Genomic DNA, 12446 nt, shown 5'->3' with positions numbered 1-12446 from the left:
TCTATGTGTGCTTGAGATTTTCTTTTTCTTTTCAAAAACAGCTATAATGGATTTCCAGTTCTTAGGAACAATTTGTTTGAGAGACCTGAAGGATTTCTACAAACACAAAAGAGCAAATTGCCTTCAAAATCAAGTAGTCCTAGTAGCCCTTCTCCCATGTTCAGAAGAACAAAACAGGTGCTTTGAGAATTTTGTATTTTTTATGTAATCTGATATTAAAACAAAAATAAATATGACACTCATCCTCCCTTAATATACTTTACTACCTCATATATAACTATGACTAGATTAAGTTCCCTGAAGCTTTCAGAAGATAATTTAGAGTAAGTAGACTTCAAAAAATTTAGTTCTCTTGTCCTAAAATTTATTTTATATACAGTATAATACAAATTGAAGCAGAGGCTTGAAAATATATTAATTGTAAACAGACTTTGTTAGGGAAACATTATAAAAGCAAGTGACTTGTACTTGTTTAGCATGCAGTTAAGTAAGGATGCTCATGTGTGTAAATTTATTAATGAGATCCTTGCATTTTTTTCTAGGAAATTAAATCAGCCCATAAAATTGCCAAGCGGTATTCTTCCATTCCTCAGATGTGGTCTAGGTGTCTACTACGGCACTGTTACGGACTATGGTTTATTTGTCTCCCAGCCTATGTGAGAGTATGTCATTCAAAAGTCAGAGCTCTGAAAACAGCATATGATGTGCTTAAAAAAATGCAGTCAAAGAAGATGGATCCACCTGATGAGGTAACAATTATCTTTATTTATTTATTTTTTTTTTATCCTCACCCGAGGACATTTTTCCATTATTTGCACAGACAGAGTGGGAGGGAGAGAGAGAAAGAGAGAGAGAGGGAAACATCGATGTGAAAGGGACACATCGAGTGGCTGCCACCCGCACGACCAACCAGGGCCGGGGACAAACTGCAACCGAGGTACATGCCCTTAGCGGGAACCGAACCCGGGTCTCTCCGGACCGCAGGCAGACGCTCTAACCGCTGAGCCAAACCGGCCAGGGCGGTAACAATTATCTTTAAAATGCATTATTTTCTAGATTTATGTACATAGATGTTTTGTTTATGTACACTTTTGAATTTACTGTGTTTCAGGTGTGCTACCGTATTCTTATGCAGCTCTGTGGACAATATGATCAGCCAGTACTTGCAATTCGAGTGCTTTTTGAAATGCAGAAAGCTGGTATTGACCCCAATGCCATTACATATGGTTATTATAATAAGGTAATTACTTTTATTTAATGGAGAAAAACTTTTGTGATTATACAGCCTTAATTTAATGGCAGAAATTGTTTATGTAGGAGTTATTTGGCATTTATTTTATAAATCAAGTAATATTTTTGTGTTATTTTGGGTTACACAACCTACTTATTCTTTAGTTTGACTTTAAAACTGTGTTCATTTATAAAAATTATTCTACTAATTATTTTATTTCATTGAACAAATAGGCTGTTTTAGAAAGTACCTGGCCTTCACGGAGTCATAATGGCTATTATCTTTGGACAAAATTAAGAAACGTTGTTTTAGGAGTAGCACAGTTCAAAAGAGCTTTAAAGAAACATGCACATTTATCACAAACAACTCTCTCAGGTAATTAAAGGTTTTTAAGAGATGTATGTGTTTAACTTTTTTTTTTTAATTAATTGACTAGTTATACTTTACATTTTTTTGAAATTTTAAATAGTTTCAAAATATTGAATGTTTTCTAGTTTTTATTGCCACTAAGCAAATTCTGATATTAGAATATTCTTTACATTTAAAAAAACACAAAATTTTCTTTTTTACTTGTAGCTTAAACCATCAACCTTTGGTTTTCTCATTTTGGTATTCGTTAATTATTCACAATAGGGTTCTTTGTTACAGTGTATTTTGCTAATTATGTGGCACTTTTCGTGTTCAGTATGAATAGATTTTTGCTTGAGAACAAAGTAATGTGTATTTTTGGTATCTCCCTGAGTAGTAAAATGCTGTCAAATTGTGTTCTTAAGCAGATGGCAGTGACCTGGATGCTGTTAGTCATGGCAGCATGGATAGTGGTCATGGGACACACACTGTGGAGCAGGCACCTTTTAATACGGGTTTAATCAAAGTATATGCTACTGATGATAGATCTAGTACAGGTTTGTGTGTGCTTATGTATATGTATATTACAGTACATTTTAAAAATTAGATTTGCTTGCCTGTTTTTCTTGGATTTTAATTGTCAATGATATATTTATCTGTCACTTTTTTATTTTATATGTTAGGTACTTGAGTTCATTTTGCATTTAATAACTATATGCAATTTTATTCAGTCTTTAGTTGAATAGAAATAAAATTTTAAGAGTTTATTCAAGTATTTAGTCCATAGTAGTTCAGTTAACTCTGGATGGCAAATAGATCTCTTCATCATACCAATTTTGTAGGATAAGTTCTTCTTTGTAATTATGAAAATGTAATAGAGTTTTTAAAAAAGAAACTTATAGCCCTGATCTAAGTTAAAAGTACTATATCAACATCAATTTACTGTTTCATGTAAAATATTATTATTGTGAGAAGCTGAGTAAAGGGTACATAGGAAGTTTCACTATACTGTATTATTTTTATAATTCCTTATGAATCTTAAACTGTGTTACAAATAAATAATTTAAATAAGTAATATTAAAACTGACATTTAAAAAATAAATTACTTGAATAATTCTATCCTTTTTATTATTACACTAAAAATTTTACATGATTTACAAATATAAGAGCAAGCTCTAACAGACAGAAATTTTAAATTTAAAAAATTCAAGCATTAATAATAAAATATAGCCCTGGCCGGTTTGGCTCAGCGGTTAGAGCATCGGCCTGCGGTCCAGAGAGACCCGGGTTCGGTTCCCGCTAAGGGTGCGTACCTCGGTTAGTCCCCGGCCCTGGTTGGTTGTGCGGGTGGCAGCCACTCGATGTGTCCCTTTCACGTCGATGTTTCTCTCTCTCTCTCTTTCTCTCTCTCTCTTTCTCTCTTTCTCTCTCTCTTCCTCTCTCTCCCTCCCACTCTATCTGTACAAAAAATGGAAAAATGTCCTCAGGTGAGGATAAAAAATAATAATAATAATAATAAAATATAAAGGCTTCTGTCTCTGCAAACAGTAACATTATTTTGGTCTGTCTCATTTTATGCTTGCTTTTAAAAATATAAATATGAGCTAATTGTGTTGAAATGTAATTTTTATAGTTCTTCTTTTGCTGGCTTTATTTCTTAATCATGCAATGTGAATATAATCATAGTTATAGTAGTCATACTCAGGCATTATCTCTTAAAAATGAAGAAGTCTATCTTTTGTTTTTAACTCTATGGCCTTAAAAAAAAAAGACTATCTTAGTACAGAACCTAATAAAAGCATGAATTTAATCGAAATTATCTTCACATTTTTAACTTATAGTTTATTTAGGAATAGAGCTGAAAAATTGGTTACCAAAAGTACAAACTCAAAAATATAATGTATATATTAAATACCTAGTGATACTTAATGAAGTTTCTTCAGATAGTTCTTTACAAGTATATAAAATCATTCTGTACATAATTTCTCATATAATCATAACAACCTTGTGTATTATAAATCTTGGAACTAGAGATCCAAACAAAGAGGTTATATGGTTTACTTCAAATTATATCTAATTTAACTGGTGTGCTGCAAGATAGAGAACTAAGATTCAGAACCTTATGTTTTGATGCTAATCTAGTGAAAATAATTTGCTGAAAAGTAGGGAACCTCTTTAACACAGTGATGTATAACGTATTAGAAGTTTTCTTGTATCAGTGCAACTTTTGCTTTTCTTAACAATAACTTTAACACAATTTTTTTCTCATTCCCATGTATTTGTATTCATGTGAAATTCAGTCCTCAGTTGAATTTTCAGAAAAAGTAATTATATACTTATAAATTCAAATAAACCTTTAAAAAACATTTAGACATTCAGCTTTCTGTGTGTGAAGGTTCTGTTATGAATTCCCTACAGATTTTTCTTCTTCATTGCTTAGTTGGAACTCAGACTTTTAGCTAGAAAGGTCATGGACCTTGTATAAAGAATGTCTGGTTTGTCTGTCTTTTGGAGCCCAGATAGTATTGTGAATGTATATACTTTTGACTGCAGCGTGGAGCCCAAAATAAATTATTTTGAGATTATCCCTTTTTTACATTAATAGAGATGGGTAGGGATCTAACAAAATAATGCTTTCAATTGAAAGTTATCCAGAAAAAGTTCTATGAGTAAATTCAAACATTAATGTGTTGCTCCTAATTCCAGTTCTCACTAAAGAATTTTATGATAAACAGCAAAGGGATTTTTTTTTTCTTTTTTTTCCCCCTAGGTGGCCAGTCTGATCTTGGATATAATTCATTATCTAAAGATGAAGTTAGAAGAGGAGATATATCTGCTGAAGACATTCAAGAAGAAAAAGATAAGAAAGAGAGTGATTCTAGTTCTTGTAGGTATTAAGTGGATATTGTATAAAATTGTGAACATATATTAATAATACAGCTGGCTTTAGCCCTGGCCAGTTTGGCTCAGCGGTTAGAGCATCGACCTGTGGTCCAGAGAGACCCGGGTTTGGTTCTCGCTAAAGGCGCGTACCTCGGTTGCAGTTTGTCCCCAGCCCTGGTTGGTCGTGCGAGTGGCAGCCACTTGAAGTGTCCCTTTCACGTCGATGTTTCTCTCTCTCTCTCTCTTTCTCCCCCTCTCACTCTACCTGAATAAAAAATGGAAAAATGTCCTCAGGTGAGGATAAAAAAAAATAATAAAAATACAGCTGGCTTTAAATATAATTTTATTTTTCACTTTCCCATTATAACTCCTCTTTCCTCCCATTTCCTCCCTCTGTACCACCTAATATTCCAATGTACAAATCTTCATGTGTCAAGTGTATAGTCTCGGTGGCACAACCACTCTGCAATCAAATACTATTCTTCTTGTAGTAGAAATCTATTTCTTCAGTGACTCTTATTTTTTTAATCCTCACCAGAGGATATGTTTTTAATGATTTTGGAGAGTGAAGAAGGGAGAGAGAGAGAAACATTGATGGGAGAGAGAAATATCTCTTGCCTCTTGTATGCACCCCAACTGGGGATCAAACGCAAAACCTAGGTACATGTCCTGACCAGGAATCAAACCCGAAAGCTTTTGGTGTACGGGATGATGCTCCAACCAAATGAGCCACCCAACGAAATAGTGGCTCTTTTTTGAGATTTAACAATATTTTTATTTAATGCTTTATTCATGGTCTGTTGCTTACATTTCCCCCCTTGCCTCTTTTGATGGGAAGTAATTGTACTAAAGAAGTAATATAAAATATATGCATGGACCTCATGCATGAGCAGTACTTAATAATTTGATACATACCTTGAGGCCTCCAGTGTAATTACTTATTTGTGATTGACAAATACATATAGAGGTGTTCAATAATTTTTTATTGCCTATTTTGAGGAGAAATATTTAGAAGTAAAAGCTACTTCTTTTTATACCTTCTGTGATGTATATAGATTTCATGTTAACAATTTCATTTTAATCTTAACAGTGTCAGAGAGTGAGAGTGCAAAAGGAAGTGCTGATTGTCTTCCTACGCTCAATTACCAAAGTTCTTCCAATATAGTTCGCCTCAGTGGTACAAATAACAACAGTGCTGATAAAATATCAGGAGAAAGTACAGGTGAGTTTAATGGTATACCTCTGTTATGTGCAGAATAACTTGTATCTGTATTTCTAGTGAATATTTTTTTTAGTCTTAATTCTCCAGGGTTATTTCTTATTTGTGCAGCCTCTCATAGCATAGTTTAGTAACTTGAATTCTGTATTTTATAATATACTTTATTCAGACTTTTATGACAACACAGTATAGGGACAAACTTAATGAGCTACATACTATCTTTTGAGTTTGGACTATTGGGACTTTGGGGAATGGGGAAGTGGGAGCAATTGAGGTGATCAGGCTGAGGGTACAGTATACCTAGCCAGTTTTTAAATGAAGCATATAGTAGTCCTTAGTCTTCATTTTTTCAGGGGCAAAAGGATAGTCTTTCAGATTATTTAGGGAACAATATACCTGATATTTTTTTTATTTTTTTAAGGAGCAAAAGGATAGTCCTTCGTTTAATAACTCATTTTTTTTTTTTTTAAATCCTCACCCAAGGACATACTTAGAGAAAGGAAGGAAAGAAGAGAGAGAGGGTGAGAGAGAGAAATATCGATGTGAACAAGAAACATCAATTGGTTGCCATCTGTACATGCCCTGGAACCTGAAACCCAGGTATGCGCCCTGACCGGGAATCAAACTGGCAACCCTTTGCTGCTCATGACAGCTTCAACCAACAGAGCCACTCTGGCCAGGCTAATAAGTCAACTTTTTAAGACCTATGATAGGTGTCTTAGGTGTAAATTAGAATTGTTGGTTTATCCTTAAGATTTTTGGCTTGAAAACTTTCCCATCTGTTTAAGTACTATGGGTTTATTACTACTGCCAAAGACTTTATATGGGATTTACAGGAATACTTACTTTTCTTTTTTTTTTTTTTAATGAATTTTTTATTTATTTTTTTGTTACAGATATTTTACCTTTTTACCCCATTGGCACCCCCCACCCCACCCCACCTCCGCCCCGTCCCCGGCTTAGTTGTCCATGTCCATTGGTCATGCATACATGCATATAAGTTCTGTGGTTTATCTCTTCCCACCCCCCCACCTCCCCACCCCCTCTTCTGAGGGATGTCAGTCTGTGCCTTACTTCCATGTTTCTGGGTCTACTGTATTCCTCAGACTGTTATGTTCATTATAGGAATACTTTTCAATAACACATTTCTTATATGCAAGTCCATGCTATGATTCAAAGCCTTTTTCAGAAATATATATATATATATATATATATATACATATCTGACAACTTTTAAAAGATAGAGGAGTAAAATAAGCAGAGATGTTTTAATATTTGATTGGCTATGTCACCCTATAGTTACTTCATTATTATCTTGAGAATTTAACATTTCAATAAATGTTATATGAAATTAAAGTATATAAAATAACTTAAAGAGCAACCACAGAAAAATTTACTCTGAATATGAAAACATACATTTTCTAAGCCTAATTTTGGTTTTAGTATGTTTTTACTTTTTATCTTTAGCTACCACATTCGGCTGTAATAATATCATATGATAATATATACTATGTTATATTATGTCTTAGTCTTTGTGGCAGTTGTTTCCCAGTGGACAGTATTTATTCAGAAATTATTTTTGAGCTCCTATTTTACGCTGCCATCTGCCAGGTGCTACTGGGGATATAATAAGGAACAAATGCCCTGGCCGGTTTGGCTCAGCAGTTAGAGTGTCGGCCTGCAGTCCAGAGAGACCCAGGTTCAGTTCTCGCTAATGGCACATACCTTGGTTGCAGTTTGTCCCCAGCCCTGGTTGGGTCATGTGGGTGGCAACCACTCGATGTGTCCCTTTCACGTCGATGGTTCTCTCTCTCTCTCTCCCTCCCACTCTATCTGAACAAAAAGTGGAAAAATGTTCTTGGGTGAGGATAAAAAAATAAATAAATAAGGAACAAAAAAGAAATAGGGTCTGCCTTCATAGAGAAAACAGGTAGTGGGAAAACATTAATCAAATAATCAAGTAAGTATAAAAATACTCTGAGATTAAATTCTGTGAAGAAGGGCTATAAATTGTCACAAGAACATATAATAGATATGACCTGGGTTTAGGGGAGCACTGTTCAGGGAAGCTTCCTTGAGAATATGGTTTTTGAGCTAGACCTGATGTGTGTGTGTGGGTAACAAATGAAGACAGGGGCAGGAATTCAGAGGGAGTATTCTAAGCAGAGGGAAACAATATGGAAAATGCTGTGTGGTGGGAGGGGATTACAGTATGTTCAAAGGTCTGAAAAAGGGTTAGTATATCAGCTAGGAATTCTTTCAGCTTTAAGCTTCAGAAAATATGATTAGAAGTAGCTTAACAAGTCAAGGTTTTTTCCCCTCAAGTAAGACATTCAAAGGTAAGCAGTTGTTCAGGATTTTGGTTCAGGGCCTTTGCCATCAGTTCTCTGGACCTAACCATGATTATAATATGGCCATTGGCAACTTTAGACACTACGTATCTGTTCAAGGCAGAAAAAATAGGGAAGGGGACCACTAACCACATTTATTCCCTTTTACCAGGAAAGCTAGAAGTTTTTCCAGAAGCCTTCAAAATCTACTACTTTAATAATATTGGTCAGAATTATGTCATAGAGCTACCTGGCCCTAGAAGTTTGCAACTTCTGTGTTAGAGGCACGCAGATCCAAAGCAGTTTATATACATGGAAAATTTAGCATGTATATGAACTTAGAATCAGACTTTTCTATAAATAGTCAGAGAGTAAATACTGTAGGCCTTGCAGGCCACAACACAGCCTCCTGTTGCCTATTCTTCATGTGTGTGTGATTTTTACAACCCTTTTAAAATGTAAAAAACTATTTGAAACAGTTCACAGGCTGGATTTGGCTCAGAGATGTAGTTTGTCAATGCCTGGTATAATTTGATATCCAGCTTTGTTGGTCTTCGGGCTGTAACATAGTTCTGACTTTGCAAAGGAAGCATTAGAAGTCTATTTAAATGCAATTCCAAAATATTATCTTTGGGTTATAATATTCCTCCAAGTCTTTGATACTATTTAGCCTGTCAAGCAGAAAGTGTCCCAGAATATCAGAAGAAAGTGTGTTCTTGGTTTCTTATGTACTTAATCATAAGCTGATGTGGAAAAGAAGAAAAAACACTATCTCTCTGCTATACTGTTTTCCTTGTTAATGATATACAGTCATCCCTCGCCATTCCGTGCTTAAACCTTCGTGGCTTCACTCTATCGCGTTTTTTTCAAACACTATGCTATGTATATTTCTCTCTCTCTTTCCCTCTCCCTTCCTCTCTCTCTAAAATCAATAAAGGAAAAAAAATTAAAAAAACAACAACAACAACTTCAAATCCTATAGCTATAGATGTGACTAAAGAATGTTACCTTCGCCCTAGATGGTTTGGCTCAGCAATTGGAGCATCAGCCTGCAGACCAGAGAGTCCAGGTTTGGTTCCCGTTAGGGGCACGTACCAAAAAAAAAAAACAAAACAAAAGAATATTACCTTTGCTTTATATATTCATTGCAAGTTTATACCAAATGTGAATGGCCACTTTCTGTTCAGAAGCACCACGGTTTCTATTGCAGTTTTTTCAAATACTATACTATGTATATTTGAAAAAACCGTGATAGAGTGAAGCCGCAAAAGTCAAAGTGTGAAGTGGCGAGGGACGACTGTATATAAATAAAGAATCCTACTTCGAGGAAATTCACTTACCTTGGTAGAGTCTGGAACTGATTAACCATGATAAACAAGGGCCGACTGTATGCTTATTAAACAATATTAGTTTGTAGAATTTTATGCTCTCTAGTATTTTCTTTTATCTCCTATCCTGCTACCTGAATGCATCAGATGGCAGGAAAAAAGGTATTTTTTTAAATAATTGCCTTGTTACAGAGAGCTAATTCTGGTGAATGAAGCACATAAAAAGAACAATTGACAAATACCACCTAGACTCAAGCTTTAGAAGACTCTCACATAGTAAGGATGGTTAAAGTGATCAGAAATCTAGAGTTCTGCTTTCGGTATTGGTACCTAAGTAATTTGGTAAGAAGCAGTGAATGGTATTTCTGAACAGAAAGTGGCCATTCACATTTGACTGGTATAAACTTGCAATGAATATAAAAAACAAAGGTAATATTCTTTAGTCACATCTATAGCCATAGGATTTGAAGTTGTTATTTTTTTTTCCTTTATAGATTTTAGAGAGAGAGGAAGGGAGAGGGAAAGAGAGTGAGAAACATTGATGAGAGAGAACATCGATTGGCCGCCTCCTGCACGCCCTCACTGGAGATCTGGCCCACAACCTGGGCATGTGCCCTGACCGGGAATTGAACCTGTGACCTCTTGGTGCATGGGTCGATGCTCAACTACTGAGCCACACTGGCCGGATGGATTTGAAGTTTTCAAAATAATTTTAGTTTGTAGATAAAGCTATCACAGCTGCCTTTTATTTGGTTTGGTTTAGTGTTTGGGGTTTAGTTTTTCATTTTTATAGGCAGAAGACTGTGGCTCTTAAGGTCGTCTAATACAACCACAATTGTATTAACCGTTGTTATTTAATCAGCTTAGTGGAATTAATGTGAGTTTATTATTATTATTATTATTATGAAGTATACCATGAGTAAATTTCAATTTTAATTTATAAGTTTTAAAAAGCAGTGCATTCTAATATTTAGAAGCATACATATCCTTTATAGTTAGTCAAATCTGGATTTGAATCCAGTTCTGTCATTTAAGGACTGAGTAACTGTGGACTAGATAATTAATCTCTCTGAGTGTCAGTTTTTTCTCAATCTATAAGGATATTGGAATAATTATGGTAGATAATGTAAGTAAAGTGCCTAGTATAGTATCAGTCAAATAGCAGGCACTTGATGAGTACTTGCTATTATCCTTTTCATTACTAGTATTTTAAATATTTAAGACAACTTATATTAGCACATTACATTTTTCATGGCTAAAAATACTTTTCTTGTTTTACAGAAAGCACATCTGAGCCACTCTTAATATCACCTTTTGAGGATACAAATGAAACAGGAAACGTTCAAAGTAGTTGCTTCAGGAAAAGATACAAAAATGGCAGTGAACCTGATTTGCAGCAGCAAATGTCCTGGGGAAATAGAAACCGCAATCATAGTGGAGGAGTTGTGATGGGACTTAGGCTCAACAGAATTAACCAGGAAGCAAACCCTGGAGATATGGTTGAAAAACTAGGAGCTGATGCAAAAATTCTTTCACATGTTATCTCAAAAAGCACAAGACCAAATAGTCTTGATATTGGAAGACCATCTTTAAGATCAAAAAGAGACAGTCTAGAAAGGGAATTTAGTGATGATGATACACCTTTTGATGGTTCTAATTGTTTGACAGATAAAGTGGATTCTCCAGTTATTTTTGACTTAGAAGACTTAGACAATGAAACCTATGGGTCAAAAATGGGATGTGTTGCCACACAAAATCCCAAAAGGATTCAACGTATGAACAGCAGCTTTTCAGTAAAACCTTTTGAAAAAACTGACGTTGCAACAGGATTTGATCCCCTCTCTCTTTTGGTTGCTGAGACTGAGCAGCAGCAAAAAGAGGAGGAGGAAGAAGATGAAGATGATAGCAAAAGCATTTCTACACCATCTGCTAAGCGTGATTTAGCTGAAGAAATTGTGATGTATATGAATAACATGACCAGTCCTTTGACTAGTCGGACACCAAGCATTGACTTACAAGGGGCATATGATGAAAAATTAACCGATAAGAAAAGTCCAATATTGGTCAAGGCATGTAGAAGATCTAGCCTGCCTCCTAATTCTCCTAGGCCAATGAGACTTACCAAATCTAAAAGTTATACAAAAAGTGAAGACAGACCAAGGGATAGACTCTGGTCTTCTCCAGCCTTCTCACCTACTTGCCCATTTAGGGAAGAATCTCAAGATGCAGTAACCCATTCATCACCTTCATTTAATTTAGATACACTACTAGTACCAAAACTAGATGTTCTAAGGAATAGTATGTTCACCGCTGGAAAAGGAGTAGCAGAGAAAGCAAGCAAATGGTATTCAAGATTCACCATGTATACATCATCTAAGGTAAGTTTTGTTAGTATTTTCTACTTTTCCTTTTATTCTCCTTCACAAAAATTCCCTTTTACTTGCAGAGATATCTGTTTTTTACATTCTCTTTAAACACAGCTTTTAAAAAGGACTCTTGGGATGTGTAAGGGTTGTATCAGAATTTGAACTTGAATGAGAACTTCAAAAGGAAAGAAATTCACTAACTAAGGTTATGTTTATAGTTCGGTTTTGAAAGAAAGTGATTTATAGATGGAGTAAAAATTAGTGGTATATAAAATGCTCACTTCATTATTTCTTCAAAATGCAGATCTTTTTTCAGACACAATGTCCAGCATGCCTTCAAAAAGTACCAGTCAGGCATAGATAGGACTTCTTATTCTGGTTAGTGTGGAATAGCTTGTGATATAGCTACATACCTCCTAAAAACAAAAAGCTAGAAATATAGAAAGTAGCTGTTTAAAGTCACCAGAGAACTGCTCAAGCAACCAGAAAGCAGAGGGACAAGATTCTAGAGAGGGAAGAATTACAGAGGTGAGCTGAAGTTCTACAGCTACTTTTTCCCTGAGATCATTTGCTTGTTTTGAGCACAGAGCAAGAGTTTGCAAATCCTGTGTTTGCCTTATCAGGGGCTGTGGAGAGGTGAAGGGGGCCAGCAGAGCTTTTGGGACCTTGTAGAGTTGGAGAGACAAAATTGGAGACTTGAGGGTCTTCAAATACACATTTTTTTCCTCCTTCAAGACATTT

General features: G+C 35.2%; 1 protein-coding gene across 16 annotated transcripts in view; it reads left to right on the top strand.

Annotated features, from left to right (window-relative positions):
- Positions 1 to 12446, top strand: part of DENND4A (DENN domain containing 4A) — a 136998-nt gene that overhangs the window by 107831 nt on the left and 16721 nt on the right. For 10 of the 16 annotated variants that reach the window (XM_036258587.1, XM_036258563.1, XM_036258666.1 and 7 more), the window contains 8 exons: positions 42 to 177; positions 543 to 749; positions 1112 to 1240; positions 1465 to 1606; positions 2005 to 2136; positions 4350 to 4466; positions 5553 to 5684; positions 10621 to 11717. In XM_036258587.1, coding sequence (XP_036114480.1) covers positions 42 to 177; positions 543 to 749; positions 1112 to 1240; positions 1465 to 1606; positions 2005 to 2136; positions 4350 to 4466; positions 5553 to 5684; positions 10621 to 11717 — 2092 coding nt within the window. The remainder of the gene's footprint in view (positions 1 to 41; positions 178 to 542; positions 750 to 1111; positions 1241 to 1464; positions 1607 to 2004; positions 2137 to 4349; positions 4467 to 5552; positions 5685 to 10620; positions 11718 to 12446) is intronic. The other 6 variants (XM_036258632.1, XM_036258604.1, XM_036258624.1 and 3 more) reach the window with 2 other exon arrangements.

This window comes from Molossus molossus, unplaced genomic scaffold (assembly GCF_014108415.1).
Source record: "Molossus molossus isolate mMolMol1 unplaced genomic scaffold, mMolMol1.p scaffold_m16_p_1, whole genome shotgun sequence".
NCBI lineage: Eukaryota > Metazoa > Chordata > Mammalia > Chiroptera > Molossidae > Molossus > Molossus molossus.
Note: the sequence above shows the minus strand (reverse complement) of the source record. Positions and strands in the feature narration are given on the sequence as shown.